Source organism: Dasypus novemcinctus, chromosome 1 (assembly GCF_030445035.2).
Source record: "Dasypus novemcinctus isolate mDasNov1 chromosome 1, mDasNov1.1.hap2, whole genome shotgun sequence".
Taxonomy (NCBI): domain Eukaryota; kingdom Metazoa; phylum Chordata; class Mammalia; order Cingulata; family Dasypodidae; genus Dasypus; species Dasypus novemcinctus.
Window position 1 is genome coordinate 208,237,288 of NC_080673.1, and position 19,841 is coordinate 208,257,128.

Consider the following 19,841-nt stretch of genomic DNA (forward strand, 5'->3'; position numbering starts at 1 on the left):
GTGTCTGACCCAGACCCCACCCGCTCGCTATGCCCACCACGCTGCCACGCCACATGCAGAGCTGGTGGCACGTCCACAGGTGTGCCCCACGAGCGGGGCGGGGGGCAGAGGGCACGTGCGCACAGGACGGCTGCGCCAAGCTGAGGACACCGAGTCCAGTGGCTCTGCACCTGGGCAGGAGCACCGGGCCCCCCTCGTGCCCACCCTCCAGGAGGACGTGGGGGAGAGGCGGGGGGCTTACTTGGCGAAGACCTTCCTCCGGAGGCGCGCACGGGCCGTGTCCGCCTGCCGCCCCAGGTCGGTGAGGTGGGGGAACTTGCGCCTCCCCCCCTTGCCTCTGCCCTTCCGCCCGGGTCCAGACGAGCCCAGGTCCACCCCGGTGGCCGCCTCGACGTCCCGCAGGAACTCGGGGTCCCGCCAGTCTGTGGGCAGGACCAAGGCCGTCAGCCAAGACGCCCCCACCGGGCCTGGCTGGGCCTGCCTCTGGGACCCTGGGCCTCCCGGGCAGTGGGGGATCAGGGCAGGGGTCTGCGCCCTGGGCGGGGCGGGTGGCTGTCACTGCTGCGCCCCTGACCCCGGGGAAGGGCTGGTCACGTCCATGCCCAGCTCACAGCTGCCACCTGTACCGTCCACGCAGGCTTTCCATCGGCCGGGGACACGGCCCGGTAGAGGCCGCGCAGGCTCCCTAAGCAGGGGCGGGCGGCGCGGGGCAGCCCTGCTCCCAACCGATGGCGCGGCCTCCCCAGGCTGGTTTTTTGAAGTGAGGGAACACTGCCACACAATTCAGATACAGGCACGATTAATCCGAGATTAAGGAAAACTGTCTAAACAGTTTATCTCCCAGTAATGAGAAGGCGTCACAGTTTAGGAACCCAGTGAATGGAGCAATTGTTTAAGCACAAGGAAGCTGCGCGGCCTCCAGCAGAGATGGAATGAGCGCCTGAGGAGAGGAGGAGCAATTCAGAAGCCTCTGAAGGAGATCGATAGAGCCGGGGAGCCGTCTCCAGCGCGGGGCTCCACACATTGTCACCGAGGCGAGCACAGGCAAGAGAAGACTGCGGGGTGGGGGTCGGCGCGCCCATAGGGAGGGACACGGCTCACATGGGCTGCAGGCGGCGACACCTGCTTGTGGGCGGCCAGGTGCCCCGAGGCAGGGGGCTCCCGTTACCAGCTCCTGGGAGCACGGGCACCGCCCTGCAGGGCCCCACCGGCCAGGTGGCAGCGTGGGGGTCGCCCACCCCACAGCCCTGCAAGGGCCTGGAGGTCAGGGACCCCTGGAGGCCTAGCGTGAGTCAAAGAGGCCGGGGGACACACACGGTGACACCCAGCTGTCCTTGCCCCAGCTTCAGTGCCGGTGGCTGAGGCCCACACGCCCGAGCCTGAGGCCACTGGGATAGCAGGACCCAGACCCGTGACCCCAGGGCAGCTCCGTCAGCCTGCCCAGCAGGCGAGGTCAGAGGCCGCGGGGGGCATGGATTATACACGCGCGCACGCACACACGTGCACATGTGCAAACGTGTGAACGTGTGCATTCACGCACGTGCAGACGTGCGCGCGCACGTGCAAGCATGTGCACACGCATGCGCACACGACACATGCACACGCTCCCCTCTCAGGCGCCAGCCCCACCCATCAGGCCCTCCTGCTCGCTTCTCCTTCAGTGGAGACCACGCCTGGGGGTTCCAGCAGGTGCAGGGGCAGTGGGGTGCGCCTGGCCCTGCTGGGCAGACAGGGGCACCCCTGCCTCCCGGCACAGACCCTCAGGCTGCCGGGCAGCAGTGCAGGGGCACGAGGCCGCCTCCACAGGAAGGCCTGGGTCCCTGGGCTCCTCTGGCCTCCATCCCCTCATCTGTCTGGAAGCGCCAAGTTGAACGCCCAGAGCCCAGCAGGCACCGCGGACCCGGCAGGTGCTCCTGAGGCCCCGCAGCGCCCGGGCCCGAGTGCGCGGCTCCCGCGAGGCCTGGGCGTCCTGTAGGCTCCGGGCTTAGCCGCCCACCAGCCGTCAGCACTTAGGACGGGGGTGTGCGGGCTGCGAGGGGCAGGACGGGCCCCAAACACGCACAGCCAGCTGCCCCGAGGACCCAGGGACCCAGCGCAGCAGCGGAGCCCCAACCCCGGGCACGGGCCGCGCCCGCCTCCCATGCCTGCCCCCCGCACTCGCCCAGACCCACCGGGGTATCCCGCCTGCCGCTGCAGCCGCTGCTTCTCCTCCCTGGCCCTGTCTGCGGGGTCGAGGGGCTGTCCCCGGTCATCGCGGGGGACGATCTTCCCGTGGAAAGGGCACTGCAAGCCAAGGACACCACAGTTATGGTGGGAGGCTCCACCCGCTCGCCCGCTGTGCGCCCACCCACCGCAGCTCAGACCCCAGGGGTCCCGGGAGGGCCTCTCCGGAGCGCGCCCTCCTCGGTGACCCCACAGGAAGGCGCCTCGGGCGCAGAGGCTGCCATGGGGAGAGGGGATGGAGCAGGGGGAGCCCAGGGGAGGCCACGCCCAGACCTCGCCTGCCTCAATGCCCCCCGCCGGCGCCCACCTTCAGCCGGTCCTGGCGTGCACAGAGCTGGCCGTTGGGCCTTGGGGCGCGGCACCTGTGCTGCACCGGCTCGAACCTCCCGGGAAAGGGGATGCAGCGGCTCTGGAGTGCCTCGGCGACAGCCGTGCTTTCCACCTCCTCCTCCACCTCGCTGGGCCTCCAGAAGCGGTGCTGCGAGTCGGACCTGCTGGGCACAGTGAGGCTCCTGGGCATGCCGCGCACCTGGGCCCTGCCACCGCCGGGCACCTGGAGCAGCCCCACTTCTACTGTGGGGGCCACGCAGCCCCTCACATACGGCCACTCGGAGGACAGGGACAGAGGGGCACGTCCTGGAGGGACCTCACCGCCCAGCCCCGCCCAGCCCCACGACAAGGACGGCGGTCCCGGGTGCGGCTCGGAAGTGCCCTGGGCTCGTCCTCTGTGCTCTCGGGGCAGCGCAGGGCCATCGCAAAGGGCGCCTGGAGGTGCAGACGCAGGAGCGCGGCCTAGCTGGCTCTCCAGCCGGAGGGCGTCCCTCATGCTGGGGCCCACACGCCCAGGTACGGGAGGGTGCACGGCACAGCTGGCCACGCGGGGATGCCTCGCACAGCCCCTGCGCTCTCTGCAGGCCCCTCCCTGGGCCGGGCCTCACCGTTTGTTGGTTGAGGGACTGGAGGACCCGTGCAGACCCTCCTCAAAGCAGGGCCCTGGTGGTGGTGGGAGCGGCGAGCAGCGCCAGGAGCCTTGGACGCGCCACACTCACTTGAGAATCCTCCCGGCTGCCGGCGGCTCGCGGCCCCAGTAGCACAGGTCCACGCCGAAGGGCACGACAGGGGCACGGGCGCGCTCCGCGGCCAGCCTCCGGGCCTCGTCTGCTCCCGGCACCACCGCGGACGGGCTGTGAGGGCAGACCAGGACGCTGCCCACGCCTGAGCCGGCCACGGCCCCGCCCCCTCGCCGGCCCCACCCCTGGCCACTGGCCGGTAGCCCCAGGCTGAGCATGGGTCCCACAGGGTCCTGAGAGCACCCCCGCAGCGGGCACCGAGAGCGTGGCCCGTCTCAGCCACCACCCGCCACGCTCGGGGTGCAGAAGGCCTGCCTGCCGGTCCGGGGAGGTCTTGCCAGCTCCCCCAGAGCCCAGGCCTGGGGACAGCCTCGTGGGGCTCCCCTCTCTGGGCCTCAGTTTCCCTTTCTGGAAAGTGAGTGGCTGGGCACTGAAGGTACCAGGGATGAACCCAGGACATATGTGTGGGAAGCGGGCGCTCAACCACCCGGGCCACATCCACTCTCCTGGGCCCTGAACTCTGAGGTCCCTTCTTGCGCCAACTTCCTGTGCACTCGGTTATTTTCTAAAAGAAACGGTTTTCCTTTGGAAGACGTGCAAGCATGAAGGGGAGGGGTGGGGAGCCCTTCGCAGCATGGCTCGGTCCAGGCCGGCGGCCTCTGCTCCGAGGTCCCTCCCCAAGTCTGGGAGCCCACCCCTGCCTCTCGACCACACCCGGCTCCTCCAGGGAGAGGGCCCTCCCGGGCCTCCATCCCCCAGCTCTCTGCAGACCACCAGCATCTGCTGCGGCCCCACCCCGCCTGCAAGGCACGCGGCCCAGGCAGTGGGCGGAGCTGCGCAGGGCGTTGGGCAGTACCTGGGGCCTACGGGTGCGGGCAGCTGCAGCTGGGTGGTGGCGGAGGTGGGGTCCGACGCCATCTCGTCCCAGGCTGGCCTGGGCTCTGTGAGCGGGCCCCACGCCGCTGACCTCCCCGCCAGCTCTTTCTCCGGGGCCTGGATAGGGGCCACTGGCTCCAGCCCTGGAAGAGAGACGGACATGTCCACTCCCAGCCACCCCCGAGCCGACAAAGCCGCACGCGGGCACGCCAACTGCCCCGTGCGCACGGACTGGGGCCTCCTCTCACTGGGGCCGAGCAGCCGCCAGTGCTGCGGCCTCCCAGGCAGGACACACCGGCTTCACCCAGAGCAAACCGAGCCCCTCGGCTCAGCCTGGAGAGTGGCGGCGGTGAGAAGACGACGCTGAGGTCTGCGTGATGCTTCCTGAGCTAAAGGAACGCGGTCACGTGGGGTGCGGCCACACCACGCCTTCTGCCCGCTCCCCTTGGCACAGAGCACCTTCTCTGACCACTGGGGCTGCCCCGAAGATAGCACTGGCTCCACCACTGTGTGCGCCCGCAGTGACCGTCACACAGACCGTGTGCTGACCAGGCCTTGGCCACTGCTGCGAGAGGGAGCGGGGGCGGCCCCTGCCCAACACACAGAGGGCACTGAGCTCTGCCGAGCCCCCGCCTGTACCCCGAAACCCACCTGCACCCCAAGCCCTCCTGCACCGAGCCCCGCCAGCCCATGTGCCTGCACCTGAGCCCCTCCTGAACCCTGAGCCTGCCTGCACCCCGAGCTCTGTCAGACCACGTGCCTGCACCCGGAGCCCTGCCTGCACCCTGAGCCCCGCCAGCCCACATGCCTGCACCCTGAGCCTGCCTGCACCCCGAGCTCCGCCAGCCCACGTGCCTGCACCCGGAGCCCCTCCTCACCCCAAGCCCCACCTGCACCCCGAGCCCCGCTTTCACCCAGAGCCCTGCCTGCACCCCCAGCCCCACCAGCCCATGTGCCTGCACCCCAAGCCTGCTGCACCCCGCGATCTTCATTCCCTTCTCTGCATCCATGGGATAAGGGGCTCCAGGGCAGGGCCTGGGCTGAACCCCCACATGCTATGCCTGAGAGCGGCCCCTGCCTCAGCTCCCTGGGGCGCAGCCCTCCCCCACGCCGTGCCAGCCGAGTGGGCACGTCCCACAGGAATACCAGCTGACAGACGTGCCGAGACGGCCGAGAGCATGACTGCAACCGAGAAAAAAGACCGACGGGACGACGTGTCCCAGGCAAGGTGGAGGTCACGCGAAACAAGCAGATCACCTGGTCGCAGGGAGGTGGGACGGTGCGGGACCCAGCGAGGACAAGCCCGACGGGGTAGGGGCGCAGCGGGCGCTGCCGAGGCGACGGGCAGGAGACGGGCGGCTGCGGGAGCCGAGCACGGGCCCTGCTGCAGCACTGAGGGCAAACCTTCCCCTCAGCCTGGGAAAGGCAAGGACGTGTCCGTGCAGTCCCAGGAGAGGAAGATAACTGGACTGTGGGAGACAGCTGGGGAAAGAGTGAGCTGACTTCCCCTGAGTTAGAGGAAGGCTGAAAGGGCTCGCTGAGCGCCAAAGAGGCAACAGCTGGCAAAACCCCAGCTAGATGCACCGTGGGGGAATTTAAGCACCTCGAAGACCAAGGGGTTGAAAAACCTGAAACGCCTCCAAGAGAAAAAGCCAATACTCTTGAAGAAATCCAATCGACAGCACTCTCGACAGCGACACAGAACACAAGTGGGTTTTGGAAGGTTATTTGGAAAATGCTGAAGGAGCAAACACGCAAACCTAGAATTTTATATCCAACTAAACTGTCATCTGTGTGGGCCCATGGCCGGCACACCAGCCTCGTGAGGCTCTCAGAGAAAGCATCCCCGGAGGAAAATCAGCCGGGGAGGACGCTGCAAGCCACGGAAGGGAGGGTGAATGTGTGACCTGGCCAGGCTGACCTGCTCCCCCCAGAACGACCCAGCACTGAGTCAGTGAGGGGCGCGTGCTGAGGCCCACCCTGTGCAGGGAGCTGGAGCAGACCTCCAATAGCTATAAAAACACACAGCAGACAGCACATTAAGTACGAATCTTTAAGAGTTAGGGATAACCACCAGAAAAATAAAAGGGAATCAGAATTTCTTAAACCACAGAAAAAATTCAATGCAGCAAATAGAAGATGGGACAGAGGGAACAGCAACAGCAACAAATAAAAAAAAAACAAGTACCAAGGAGTGGATGTGGCTCAAGCAATTGAGCTCCTGCCTACCACATGGGAGGGCCCTGGTTCAGTTCCCGTTGCTCCTAAAGATGAGAAGCAAGTCAGTGAATTGGCGTGTTGGGCAGGCATGGTAAGCTGACAATGAGGAGACACAAGAAGAAGAAACACAACGAGACACAACAAAGGAGGGAAGAGAGGTGGCTCGAGAGATTAGGCACCTCCCTCCCACACTGGAGGTCCTGGGTTTGGTTCCCAGTGCCTTCTAAATAAATAAAGATGAACAGGCACAGCAAGTGCAAACAACAAGTGAGTGGGTAGAGATAAATAATTAAGTCTTTTTAAAAAATTATTCACAACATTTTTTTTCAAAGTACGGTAAACAGGAACATGCGATAAAACTGCTGAAGTCTGGAAATACAGTAATGACAGCTAATTAGATAGCAATGAAAAATCAGACTCTGATTGTATGAAAACATTTAACAATATGTGTGTGGCTTCTAGGACACCCACTTAAAATAAATGGCTAAGGAAAGGTTGGAAATAAAAGTATGAAGGATTCACTTTGCAGTTAGGAACAGAGCCACAGCCGAGATGCTGTTAAGGAAGAAGGCACAGGAGAGCTGGGTGAAGGGGCGACAGCGGCGCAGGAATGCACCCCGCCACGCGCCTCAGGACGCGGGCCTGGCCACGGCTGTGCAGACAGCGGACAGCAAATGGCTTACGAAGCCAAACCACACCGTCAACAAACGACTTCCAAGCATGTACGTGAAAGTGACCCGAAAAACAACCCGACACAAAAAACTAAAAGCCAGTAGGTCCTAAGGCGCCGTGGAAACCTCAGGAAACTCTGGGGTGTCCTACTGAACCCCAGCTTCAGCACAGTCACAAAGGGGGACACGAGCAGGGCTGCCAGAGGCCCGAGACGAACGCGCAGTGCGTTACACGTGCACACTACGGACACTGCACACACTACAGCACACACTCAGGAGCAGTGCACACGCACACTGCACACGCACTCACTGCACACATCACGTGCACTTATGGACACAGTGCACACGCACTCCACAGGCACTTAGGAACAGTGCACATGCACTCACTGCACACTCCCATTTATGGGACACAGTACAGTGCACACGCACTCACTGCACACGTGCACTCTCACTGAACACACGCGCACGCTGGACACAGCCACTCACATGTCAACAAGCCAGCAAGCACACGCTGACCACACCTGCTCACACACGCCCTGGTCCAGCAAGTGTCCCTGGGAGGTGGGAGGCCTGGCGAGGGGGCGGGGGTGAGGGGTGGGCGCACTGCCTGCAGGGTCCTGGGGCTTCCGGGGAGGGGGTGAGGCCAGCTCCACCGCGCCCAAGGCCCGGGGAGGAGGGAGCCGCGCAGGCGTCAGGAGTGGCCAGGCAGAGCCCGCTGCCCCTGTATGGTCTGTCCGTTTCCTCACGGGAGCTGGCACACCAGGCCCCGGGCCAGGCCAGCCCACGCCGCCCTGGTGAACGAGCCTCGGGGGGCACAGTCTGAACGCCGCAGCAGCGCCTGTAGGCGCCCGAGAGCCGGCTCTCAGGTCTGCCCTCTGCGGCGTTCGCTGGGCCTGGCCGAGCCGGTGTTCCCGTGGCTGAGGCTGGAGAAGTGGCGCAGGGTCCTCGGGGCCCTCCAGGCATCGTGCCCTCCGAGACCCTCAGGTGCGGCCCAGTCCGCCTTCCAGAACCAGCCGGGGCCCACGTGCCGCCACTGGGCCCACCTCCCAGGCACGGCGACCGGCGCTGCCAGGAGCCCTGCCTGGACTTGAGCAAGCAGCTGTCCTGCCAGTGCAGGCACGCGGCGCGCAACACACGCGTACACATGCGGGGCTGGCCTCCTCAGGGAACGACGTGCCGCTCAGAGCGAAGGCCAGACGACCGACACAAGAACGCCCCCGAGTCCCCAACAAACACAAGACCTGTGCTCGGCGCCAACTTGGCGTCTGCGGGCTCTGACAGGACAGCGCGCGCCACAGCAGGCGCTCCAGATGCTGCCCTCGCCACACCGCTCAGAAACCGGCCGGCACGCTCGGGACACTCCCCGGGCAGGCGTGCGCAGGAAGGGCCGGGCGTCGGGGGTGTGCGCGGCGCACGCGGCAGCCTCGGCTCACTTACCCCCACGCCGGCCTTTAGGAGGACCTGAAAACGCCCCAGCCCCCTTCCTTTAAACGGCCCCCTCGGCAGCGCCGGGCCTGGCGCGCTGTGCAGACAGCGGGGCGAGACCAATCGATGGGAGGAAATGGAGAGGCCCGGCCTCAGCTCGAGTGAGGTGGCCGCGCTGCCGGTATTGATTTTGCCTAGTTCAGCTGGCCTTGTAATTAAAATGTAAATTTGAGAAAGAGATTATGTCCTGACAGAAACGGTGGGATTAAGGGGAAGATAAAAGCCCCTTGGTGAAAACTCAGAGAAAGAAACAAGAAAGAACAGGGCCACCGGGCTCCTCAGCGCGCAGCTTCCACGGGGCCCGGAAGCCAGGCTCGTGGGCGTACACTGAAAACGCGCCGTGGAGGCGGCCGGCGCGGGAGCTGCGTTCAGGGGCCGCAGGGCCCGCCCTCGGGGCCTTCTCGCCCTCGCCCTCTCCGCAGCTGGCAGGGCGCTCCCTCCACCTCGGGCAGCGCCCGGTCCCGCCACACACCCCGGCTCCTGCGGGCACGGTGTCCTGCACCCTGGCCTGGCCCACGCCCCCAGCAGCCCCTGACCTCCTGCGGCCCCGAGCCTGGAGGGTGGGGCGGGGCGGTCCCCGTGCCTGCAGGTGCCTCGCAGGAGGGGCCAGGCCCCAGCACCCCAGGCGAGGCCCCCGTGGGCAGTTCCATTCTGGGAAGGGCAAGGGCAGCGGAAACCAGATGGGCAGAAGCCCATCTCAGGGGTGAGGGGCTGGGGGGACACGCCAGGGCGAGGGGCTTCCCAGGAGCAGGGCTGGAGCCAAAGGCACAGTGCAGCCGGGCTCAGGGTCCCGGAGTGCACACGAGGGTGAGGCGGAGGGCGGCTGGGGCAGCCGGCCAGGGTCTCCTGCTCGACGGGGCGCCCGGGGCGGGAAGCAGGCCAAGTGTTGGCTGCACCTGCTCGAGGCGTCCTCCCGACGCCCTGGCACACGGGGCCACTGGCAGACACGGGCAGCACACGCCGCACGGGGGCCTGGCGTGGGCTCTGCCTGCACACTCGAGAGGCCTGGAAATCCACGCTCTTCGAGCTAACCCACGCTCCGTCTCACAGGCCGCGACGCGAATCGACAAGTCTCACTGCTGCAGAGAAGGGGTGCGGGCATCTCCGGCGGGCAGGCCGCACTCACCACACTCAAGCCGCAGGTGGGCGGGGACGTGGGCCTCGTAGCCCTCCTTCTCTGGGACCTCTACAAACTCGTCGTCGTCGTCGTCGTCGTCCCCGTCACCCGAGGCCTCGGCCTGTGGAGACAGCCCCGAGCACACGTGAGCCCCGCAGCGCCCCAGGGCCAGCCTCCTGCCCTGCACACGAGCGCCCGGGCCACGGCTCTGCAGGCCTTGCGAGCGGACGCGCACACTTCTGCACAGCTCCCGATGGGGAAGCAGCTTCCTCCAACCAGGCACAAGGCCACGTCGGCTTGGCCAGGCGATGCAGGTCAGCGCTACGCCAAAGCCAAGCTGTGCTGAGCGGCGCAGAGCCAGGCCAGGCGTCCCTGGAGCGTTAGGCCCTTAAAGGCCGTCTGTCGACAAGAACACCTAAAGGAGCTCTTCCCGACTGGCCGATTTCGGCACGGCCGGTCCCTGGGGGCGACTGTGCCTGAGCCCTGGCTGCAGCCGGGACGGAGGAGCCCAGGAGACCAGCCCTGCCCCTCCTGGCCCCTCCCTGCCCCGCCCCATCTGGCCTCTCGAGGGGGTATGGGCGGGGAACACAGGCAGCAGCCCCTCCCCATCCTGGCTGGGCAAGCGGCCAGAGACCCCAAGCGGGCTCCACTGTCTCATCAAGACGGCTCCCGGGGCCAGCTGCCGGCTCCGGCCACCCTGCCTGGGCAGGTGCGCTCAGGGAACACCCCTCTGCTGGCTTGGCCCCCTCTACCCTGCCACCCTGGACTCTCCCGCACACCCCCGACCAGGGAAGAGCCCACCGCCCACACCCACCCTGCCCCCAGATCCCGGCCAAGGGGAAGGCGCACACAGCTCAGGGCGGCCCCAGGGACCCCCCACGCCACTTCTGCAGTCATGTCCAGCCCGACTGCAGAAAGGTCCAGAGGGGCTCTGCCCAGGCCCCTGGCCGTGGTAGGGGCCGGGTGAGGGCCGTGGGGGCAACGGCGCTGCACGCTGACACGCACCCTTACTCCCGGGCACCGCGCTCCAGCCGGCCCCGCCGAGCCCTTTGTTCCCAGGCACAGGGAGGGCTCTCGTCACTCGCCACAACCCAGGGCTGTCCAGCGGTGGAGGGGCCGCGCGTGCGCCGAGACCAACCCAAAGTGGGCGGGAGGCACCAGCCGGGGGCCCAGCCGGGACCCGCAGGGCCCTGCCCGAGGCGCAACCAGACGCCAGCGGGCTGTGTTTAGGCACAAGCCTCGGCTGTGTCGGGGGAGCGCAGGGACATTCATCACGGAAAGTGTAATTTTTGTTATCAGTCTAACACTGATCAAAAGGGAAGCCTGTCTCCGCCGCTGACCTGTGAAACGTCCCAATTATACTCTTTGGAAATGACAGGGGCACTTAACTCCCGCGCTGAGCAAATGACGACGATCAATCACGTTTGAATAACAATGAGCCACGGACCTGAAAATTATTTTTGTATAGAATCTACCCAGGAATTTATGAAAGGTGGAAAGCAGCCCAAGGTTCCAGGATGACGGTGCTCGGCTAGCGCCGCGCGTAGCCAACACTAAACAGAATTTATGTGTTTTAATTTTCTAAAAGGTAGATGTGGGCTTGGTGCTACAATGCATAACAGAGCGCCAGGTTTTAAATATGGGGGTCGTTTTCATAAAATATTATGCTTATTGCTCACACCCTTGAATTTCACTGAAGACTTTTATTAAATTTTCATTCCCTAAAAAGTACTCAACTGCTTAGCTAACTATTAGGAAGTACCCCTTCTTTCTCTGCAGCTGGAGCCATTCGACCCATGCCTGAGGACGCGGCCCGCGTGCCGCTTTGTTCCTACGTTAGCGCCGCGCGCGGGTCCCAGCGGCCTCTGAAGACCCCTGGAAGGTGCGGTCCTCTTGCGGCTAGCTCTCCAGGCCCTGCGGGCAGCGCTCTCAGGTGCCGGCTCCTGCCAGCTGCCCTCTGCACCTGCCAACGACGTCGAGGCCAGGACCCCGCTCGGGCCACAGGCACCAGGACTGAGGCTCTGCCACCGACGCCAGCTGAAGCCCCAAAGCGTCCACTCTCAAGGTTTAATTCACGGGGTGAACCCGGCACGCGGGGCGCCCACGGTGATGAACCTGCATCCTGACCCACGGCAGGGGACAGGCAGCGACCTCGCGACGCGGCGAGGCAGACGCACTCTCCAGCTCACTGGCTCCAGCCCGGCCCCGCGCCTCTGCAGGCATGAAGGCCTTCCTGCATGGCCAGGTCAGTGGCCCTCACGGGAACAGCTGCCTGGCCACGCCAACGTACCCCTTCCACCTCGGAGAAGACCGCGTGGTTCCAGATGGGGGCTGTGGTGGGACCTGTGCTCAAGGTCAAAGGTGCGCAGGGGCGCAGGCGGTGGCAGCTGGCGGGCCCGGGAGCCCACGGGTGGGGTGAATGCCGAGAGGTCGCTGTGCTCTACGGAGCCTCCGGCGTCAGGGCCCAGGCTTTCCAAACGGTGCCAGACACAGAATTTGCTTTTAAGCCACCCAGAGCCGAGCTTCTGAGCACGATAAAACACTGGACGCGGGGGAGCGAAACCAGACCCCTCCCGCCCGGGGACCGAGGTCCACAGCTGCCACCCCGGGGCCGCCGCACCCAGTGAGCCCAGGGGATGCCCGCCTGGAGCGGCTGCCACGGGGCATGGCCGCCCGTGGTGAGGGCCCAAGCAGTCACCCAGCGTGGGTACGGCAGGACGACAGAGACTCGCTGCGCACTGAGCGATGGCAGCATACAGCGGCCCTCACAAGGCCCGAAGACGCACTGCGGGCCTCGTGCTGGCTTCGGGCAGTGATTTTCACCCAGAGTTAAAAGGATTTAGAAAAATGAACCTCGAGATAGTAATTAAACAAGCCATAAAATGGCTAAAATACACAGCACAATCAGCCCACGGGCTCAGCATGGTGAGGTCGCCAACGCCCGGGGCGGTCGGGGAGGGCCGGCACCGCAGAGGCCTCTCTGTGCCCCAAAAGCGCTGCTCGCGGACGGCTGGGGCCATTAAATAAATTTTGTACCATCTAATTAACTTGGTGCGCAATCTCAATTACTTTTCACCCAAGAAATCACTTTTGTTCAGTTTTATGTGTGTCTGTTTCCCTTTTTAAAAAAAAAAAATGATGTAAGGCATGGTCAGACAAGTGAACTCTCAACTTCATTTGTCTTTCAGCAGGCTTGATGGCCACGCATTTAAAAACCCATTCTATCTTATAAACTAAAAATTAAACGTACTCAGCTGTGATGGTCGTCATTGCATCTGCTATTTATATGCTAATGCCCTCCCTGGAAGGCCGTGCAAATCACCGCCAGGCTAATGTCTCCTTGATTCTGCGCACTGCCAGGGCGCACCTCTGCGGGGGCTGCAGCCGGCCGGGCAGAGCACGGCGACCCTGCTGGACGGGCGGCCCAGGTCACCGCCAGGACGAAACTGCCCAGGTGCGGCCCAGGCTTCGGAAGACCATTTTCACCTCTAAACAGAGACCTGTGAGGAACGTTCTGAAGCAAATCGGCGTCTTCCGGGGTGACAGCCTCGCTGGGGAGCCTAGTTCTAAAACCAGTGCTCCTGTCAGAGGAGAGAAGCAGCTCCCCCCACCCTGGACACTGACATGTCTGGACCAGCAGCGGGCCGGGGACTGCCGGCGAGGAGGCACCGTGGCGGTCGTTTGCCCCCGTGGCGCCCACTGGCCATTTCCAAGCAGGCCCTGCTCTGCTGGCCCTCGGCCAAGCCCCCAGGCAGCCCCAGCTGCGACCGCGTCCTGAGGAGCCGCGCAGCCGCTCCCGCTGCACGGGCTGGGCCCTGAGCGTGCGCTGCGGAGCCGCCACGCCACCACCAGGCTGCCCACCCCTCACACGGGCTGGCATCGCACCCAGCAGCCGTGCACCCGCTCTGCGCAGCCCGTGGCCTCAGCGCTGGGGCTCGGCGCCTCCACAAGCACCCCAAGGAGGGGGCTTCGGCCTTGGAAACGAGCGCACACTCGCACACCCGCGCACACTTGCACACCCGCGCACACACATCCCATGCAGTGTACGTACCACACAGGCACACACCCCACGAACACACGTACACATCCTTGTGCGTGCACATGGCACGCATGCGCACAACCTGCACACACACCCACACACACGTCACACCCAGGTGTAGGAGAGGCCCACCTGCGTGAGCCTGACCTGATCTTCACAGGCGAGGGTCATGGCCGAGCTCATGGGGACCCGAGACCGGGAGGGTGGAGGGCGGGGCGCGCAGCACGCGGGCATCTGGGCCCTGGTCAGGAGGTCCTTCCCATGGGCAGCCCGGCCCGGGCGGGGCGGCTCTTGCCACACCTTGAAGAGAGGGGTCGCAGCAGACCCCCCGCAGGGTCTCCTCAGAACGGCGGGACACTGCGCGAGGGCGCAGAGGGCATCCTGCACGTTTGGGACACGGTGTCTGATGAGCCTGGCCCCGCCCCTGGGCAGGGGGCTGCCTGTGCTTCAGGGCTTAGGCAGGAGGTGGTGGGCAGGGGGAGCTGCCGGGCAGGGAGGGGCTGTCAGATGGGGGCTGCCAGGCAGGGAGGGGGCTGTCAGGTGGGGGGCTGCCGGGTGAGGGGGGGCAGGCAGGTGAGCTGCTGGGTGGGGACGGCCGGGCAGGGAGGGGCTGTCAGGTGGGGGCTGCCGGGGAGGGCGGGCAGGGGCAGCTGCCGGGCGGGAACAGCCAGGCAGGCAGACCTGCTGGGTGAGGGGGGCCAGGCGGGGAGGAGCTATCAGGTAGGGGGGCTGCCGGGCAGGGGGGTGGACAAGCGCGGGAGCTGCCGGGGGGGGGGCTGTCAGGTAGGGAGCTGCTGGGCGGGGGTGCGGGCAGAGGAGGGTGGGCAGGGGGGGCTGCCAGGCGCAGGGAGCGGGCGCAGCCCAGCTCTCGCCCCTCCCTCCCTGCCCCCGTCCCTGGGCGCAGCGCGTGGCCTTGAGCGTGATGGAGCTGGCGCATCACCCGGCAAGGCCGCCGGCACCGCGGGCGCCCTGATGACGGCTGATTTAGCTCCTGCCTTCCTGAGCTGCCGGCAGCGTCCCACATTCCACTGGTCCCTGCGTCTGTCCTTGTCACCCAAAGGAAGCCACGTGCACGCAGCTCTCAGGGGACACAGAACTCCCCAGCATGGGTGCCCAGAGCCGAGGGGCCGGCCGCTCTGTACCAGCCCTGAAGGCGGGGCCTGGGCGGGGCTGGCCTAGGGGCCCTGAGGGCTGGGGGGCCAGCGCCTGCGCTCGCGGGTGACCTCGGCGTCCACTGCCACAAGGGGCTCACGCCTGCAGCACAGAAGTGTCACGTGGGTGTTTTTAGCCTCTTAAGCAACTAAACAAAAAATGCCACTGCTGAAAGTGTTACAGAGACTGATGCTTAAAATTATTTTTTCTGACTTACTGGCTGGAAGGAAATTAATACTTTGTTAATTACACAATACGCAATAACTGGCAATCTTAGCTACATAATTAAACAGCAAGCAATTTAAAAGTTTCAAAGGGTTTTATCAGTTTAAGCGATGTAACAGCCATGGATTATTACCCCATCCACGAGCGGATCGAGGCTGGAAGCTAAATCTACCGAATGATCCTCAGTATCGACCCACCTGAGATTTATCCCCGGCCTCCTTCCCAACGGAACGAGACGGAGACCCTATAAAACAAACCTTTAAACATATTCAAACTGGCTGAAGTATTTTTCAAAGACAGAATATCTGTGTCAACAGGAAAACGACACGGGGCGACACGGGGTGGACAGACAGGCCCCGCGCAGCGCGCTGCTCCCGAGGGCCTGGGCTCCTGCCGCCTCGGGCCAGCAGCCACGTCTGTCCATGTCCCTCCTGCGTCTGTCAAAAGTTCTGGAAGACCTAAATCACGTGTGATTGAATTAGCAGCCTCAGCCTGGCTGTTCCCCACGCGGAGTTAACGATGCCAATCCCGTGTTAAACGGGGAAACGCTGAGGCCAACGATTTAAACCGTCCGTAAATTTTATTTGAAAATTAGCAAAGAGCAGCTCGCTCATAATTTCTAATTAAAGGGCCTCTAATTAACAGGGGCGTCCTCAGGCCCCGCCACCTCAGGAGCGCCAGGAGAGGCGCAGCGCGGCGGCCGCAGCTATTCTGGGAAGCGGCTGCTCCCGGCCAGGCTGCCGCGAGCGCCAATCACTCCATCTGCAGCGGCCGCCGCACTGCAGCCGCTCCACGCGCTCCCCAGGGCTTCCCGCAAGATCGGCTTGTGGAAAGGTCTGGAAGGCGTCCATCCAGCTGACAAGGCAGGAGGAGCCGCTTCCTCTTCCTGCGCAGAGGCCTGGGGAGCGGACCCCGCCACGCGCCCAGGTATGTGGCCACGCGCCTCCACTCATCCCGCAGCCGTCGTCCTGGCCCCGTGAGCTCGTCCGCAGACCCCGTGACCGCTCAGGTTGGCCACCCAGGGGCCCTGACTGCGCTGACCGGTCTCATGGCCCTAGCCTGGGGAGGGGTCAGTACCGCCACTTGCCTACGGCCAAGGCCTTCACCCCGGGATTGAGGCTGCTCAGCAGGGAGGGTGGTGCCGGGCGGGAGCAGCAGCCCCCACTCAGCAGTGACAGGACGAAGGTCAGCAGGCCTGACCAGGCTGCAGCCGCGAGGGGAGGCCGACAAGCCCTGGAGGCACTGCAAGGACACCCCGGGCTGGGAGAGCCGCAGCGCCACAGGCAGGATGCCTCCACTGCGCACGCAGCGTGTGCTGCAAGCCCATACCACCCCAGTCAGCACGCTCACACCGCAGACGCCCCAGGGCCAGCGCACCTGCCAGAAGCCCTGTGCTCCACGCAGCCGTGGCCCGACGGGAACAGAGGAGCTGTGTGGGCCCTGCCGCTGCCCGGGCCTCGGTCACCCCGCCTGGCAGGACGCAGCCGGCCAGCAGCACCGAGACCTGCCCCCGCCAGCGGCCCCCAAGGAGGCCGGGAGCAGCCCCCGTACTCCAGAAGGCTCCGCCCACATGCCAGGCCCAGGAGGACCGGCCGGCTGACCCGATGCTAGTGGCCCTCGCAGCCACCCCCACACATGCCGGCCTCGGCACCCACGGCGGCTCTGCTGGCATACGCTGGGCAGACGTGGGGTGGGGTGGGGTCCCAGGCACCCCGGCCCTCCTGCTCAGGGCGGCTCTGGGTGACACCCCGTCTGGACTCCCACGTGACTGACGATACGCCGAGGTTCAGGGGTAAATTCAGACCCCTCCACAACTAGAAAACTACCTTCTTTTTTACTTTGTATTTGGCTCAAAACCCACTGAAACAACGTAAGCGAAGGCGGCCGCACAGCCCAGGGAGAAGAGCAAGCGCCCTCTGCTGGCCGCGGGCAGGCGGAGCTCGAGCCGGCCTGTCCACAGCCTGCCTGGCAGGCGTCTTCACCGCACTTCCCGCGGGGCCGTTCGGCCTGGACAGGCCGGGCAGCGGCGACCGGGCACCTGCAGCAGGGCGCTGGGGAGCCTGCGGCGCCCTCGCTCGACCTGGGCCCGGCCGGCTTTGACCTTGGTCTCCTCCTTCGCAAGGACCACAGCTCTCTCTGCACTAGGCTCCTCTGGGGACCCGGAGAGTTGGCGACGCCTCTTTCGGGACAGGAGCTCGGGGGCCCGCCCCGCCCTCTGCCTGTCCCCCAGGGCCTGGCTGGGCCGACACCGGCTGGCTTCCGGCTCCCAAGCCGTGCCCCAAGTCGCCCCGCGTCGCCCCACCCTCCTGCCCGCAGGAGCCCCACGCCCAGCGCAGGTGTAGGGCCCTGGAGGAGTGTCGTGGGAACAGGCCCCCCCTTCCTGGCGGCCCCAGGCTGTTTGGGGGTGCAGCGCTCGCGTCCCACCACCCCCTCTGTGGCTGCACCCCACATGAGGGCTCAGTCCGGGTCGCTCTGCTTCGGCCGACCGCGCGGGCCAGGACGGTGCCTCCAGCTTGGCCGGCTGCAGCACCCCGCCCCGACTGCTGCCTCCTGGTCGCTGGGAGCTGCTCCCACTCCCCCGGGCACCCCTGGGCACCCCCTCCAGCCAGAGTCTCCGCCCACGGCCGCTGCCCTTGCCCCCAGCTCCCAGTGAGCGAGGAGGGAGCCCGAGGGCCTTCAAGGCGCAGTGGGACAGTGACGGCGAAGGGCCGCCAGCACCCGCCCCCGTGCACCCACGGCGGCACTCACCGTCCTGCGCCCTCCTGCAGGCTGGAGGCCGAGCTCCTGGGCCTTCCTGACAGCGATGTCCAACTCCGCCTTGAGGTCAAGGGCGCCCCGCAGCCGCTCGTCGTGGATCCCCGCACGCGTGAACAGCTGCACACGGAGGCGCCGGTCACTGCCGCCCCCAAGTGCATCCCCGGGGAGGAGACCCGAGTCCTGACGAGCCCAGGCAGAGCTCCGGGGACAGCCACCAGCCGCCAGGTGCAGAGGCCGAGATGGCCCCTCCTGCCACTCCCTCCTGAGCCCCCGGGCACCACCTCCCCGTGCTCACTGCTCTGCGCACTCCAGCTGGGGGCTACGAGTCCAACACAGGAACCGACGCAAAGTGGGCAAGCCACGGCGCTCAGGGAGCCAAGGCCCCCACTCCCTGAGGCCCCATGCCCCACGCCCCAAGCTCCCCACGCCACGAGCCACCCCATTCCCCGAGATGCCCCCCATTCCCCAAGCCACCCTCCCCATTCCCCGAGCCCCCCACCCTCCCTGAGCCCTGAGCCATCCCCACTCCGAGGTGCCCCCACTCCCTGAGCCGCACCCCCCGCAAGTCCCCCCACTCCCCGAGCCGCCCCCCATAAGCCCCCCACTCTGCGAGCCCCCCCCACTCCCCAATCCCCCCACTCAGCGAGCCCCCCACTCCCCGAGCCCCCATTCCCCAAGCCTCCCGCTCCGTGAGCCGCCCTCACCTGCACCCAGGAGCACACGGCAGGCAGGAACTTGTTATGGACGAGCCTGAGTGCGTCCTGCGCAGCATGGACGACGGGGCCGTTGTCCTCATCCTCGCGCACTTTCAGGTCATCTGCAACAAGGGACGGGGGAAGCAGGCGCGGGCTCTGGCAGGTGCCGGGGGACACGCGCTGCTGGGAGGCTGAGGGGCGCGGCGATGACCTGGGCCTGAGCCTGAGGAGCACAGGGCTGTACCTGCCGAGAGCTCCAGGTCCAGCGCATACTTGCGGGAGCCCAGCCCGTGGCTCCGGACAAACGCGTCCTCATCCTCAGATGAGCTCCCTGAGGCCACGTCCGGCGGCCCCTCCCCGGGCGGCCAGAGCCCGCCAGCCCCCGGGCCGAGGGGGTTGGCAAGAAGGGCCCGGCTGCAGCAAGGCTGCTCTGGCTCCCAGAGGTCCTGGGCACGGCCTGGGCTCGGGGGGCGGGGGGCGGGGGCCCAGTCGCACAGCATCAGCAGCCGGAAGCAGCCGTCCACCTCCGCCAGGCAGGCTCGGATTTCTCCAGACATTTCTGCCGAGGGAGCGAGAGGCCCCAGCTCACTCCAGGGCGTGGCGCCGACCCTGGGGGAGGGTCTTCCCCAGGGTGGGCCCAGAGGATGCTCCGCCCGGCTAGGGGCTCCTCGGTGCCCCAAGAGAGCCGGCAGCACCGCAGACCTGACCTGTGCTGGGATGGGGCTCAGGTACTCATGAAGGCCCAGGGGCAGCCAGGAGCAATGGGGGGACAGGAACAAGAGGGGGGAGGACCAACGGGGGGACAGGACCAATGGGGGGGACAGGAACAAGAAGGGGGATGGGAACAATGGGGGGGGGACAACCAACGGGGGGAGGAAAGGACCAACAGGGGGGACGGGACCAACGGGTGGAACAGGACCGACGGGGGGGCAGGACCAACGGGGAGCAGGACTGACTGACGGGGAGACAGCTGCCCGCAGGGAGGCACGAGGCCACCCCACCACCGGCCCTGACCACAGCTGCAGCCAGCACAGTTGAGGCCGGGCCCCCCATGCCCTGTGGCAGCCCCCCAGGTCTCTGGGGGAGGCATGCGCCGGCAGGAGGCTCCAGGGCTGGGCCACCCCAGCAGTGCGGAGGGCTCCCTCTGGGGACGGCTGCGGACCCCGTCCCGCGCCCCCCGCCTCCCCGCCTCCCCACTCTGTCCCACATCCCTGTCCTCCTCAACCTGTCTACCCCTTCCCACCCCCCACGCCTGCTGGGGAAGTCACAGACACGCTGCGTGGCCACCCCACGAGAGGCAGGGGGAGATGC

At 66.0% G+C, this 19,841-nt stretch overlaps 1 protein-coding gene across 6 annotated transcripts in view; it reads right to left on the minus strand.

Moving 5' to 3' along the window:
- UVSSA (UV stimulated scaffold protein A) overlaps positions 1 to 19,841 on the minus strand; it is a 36,134-nt gene that overhangs the window by 5,194 nt on the left and 11,099 nt on the right. For 4 of the 6 annotated variants that reach the window (XM_058301700.2, XM_058301711.1, XM_058301703.1 and 1 more), the window contains 9 exons: positions 18,775 to 19,089; positions 18,540 to 18,652; positions 17,827 to 17,952; positions 9,672 to 9,783; positions 4,150 to 4,312; positions 3,273 to 3,407; positions 2,531 to 2,714; positions 2,172 to 2,283; positions 242 to 422 (listed from right to left, as the gene is read on the minus strand). In XM_058301700.2, the coding sequence (XP_058157683.1) occupies positions 242 to 422; positions 2,172 to 2,283; positions 2,531 to 2,714; positions 3,273 to 3,407; positions 4,150 to 4,312; positions 9,672 to 9,783; positions 17,827 to 17,952; positions 18,540 to 18,652; positions 18,775 to 19,089 (1,441 nt within the window). The remainder of the gene's footprint in view (positions 1 to 241; positions 423 to 2,171; positions 2,284 to 2,530; positions 2,715 to 3,272; positions 3,408 to 4,149; positions 4,313 to 9,671; positions 9,784 to 17,826; positions 17,953 to 18,539; positions 18,653 to 18,774; positions 19,090 to 19,841) is intronic. The other 2 variants (XM_058301724.2, XM_058301735.1) reach the window with 1 other exon arrangement.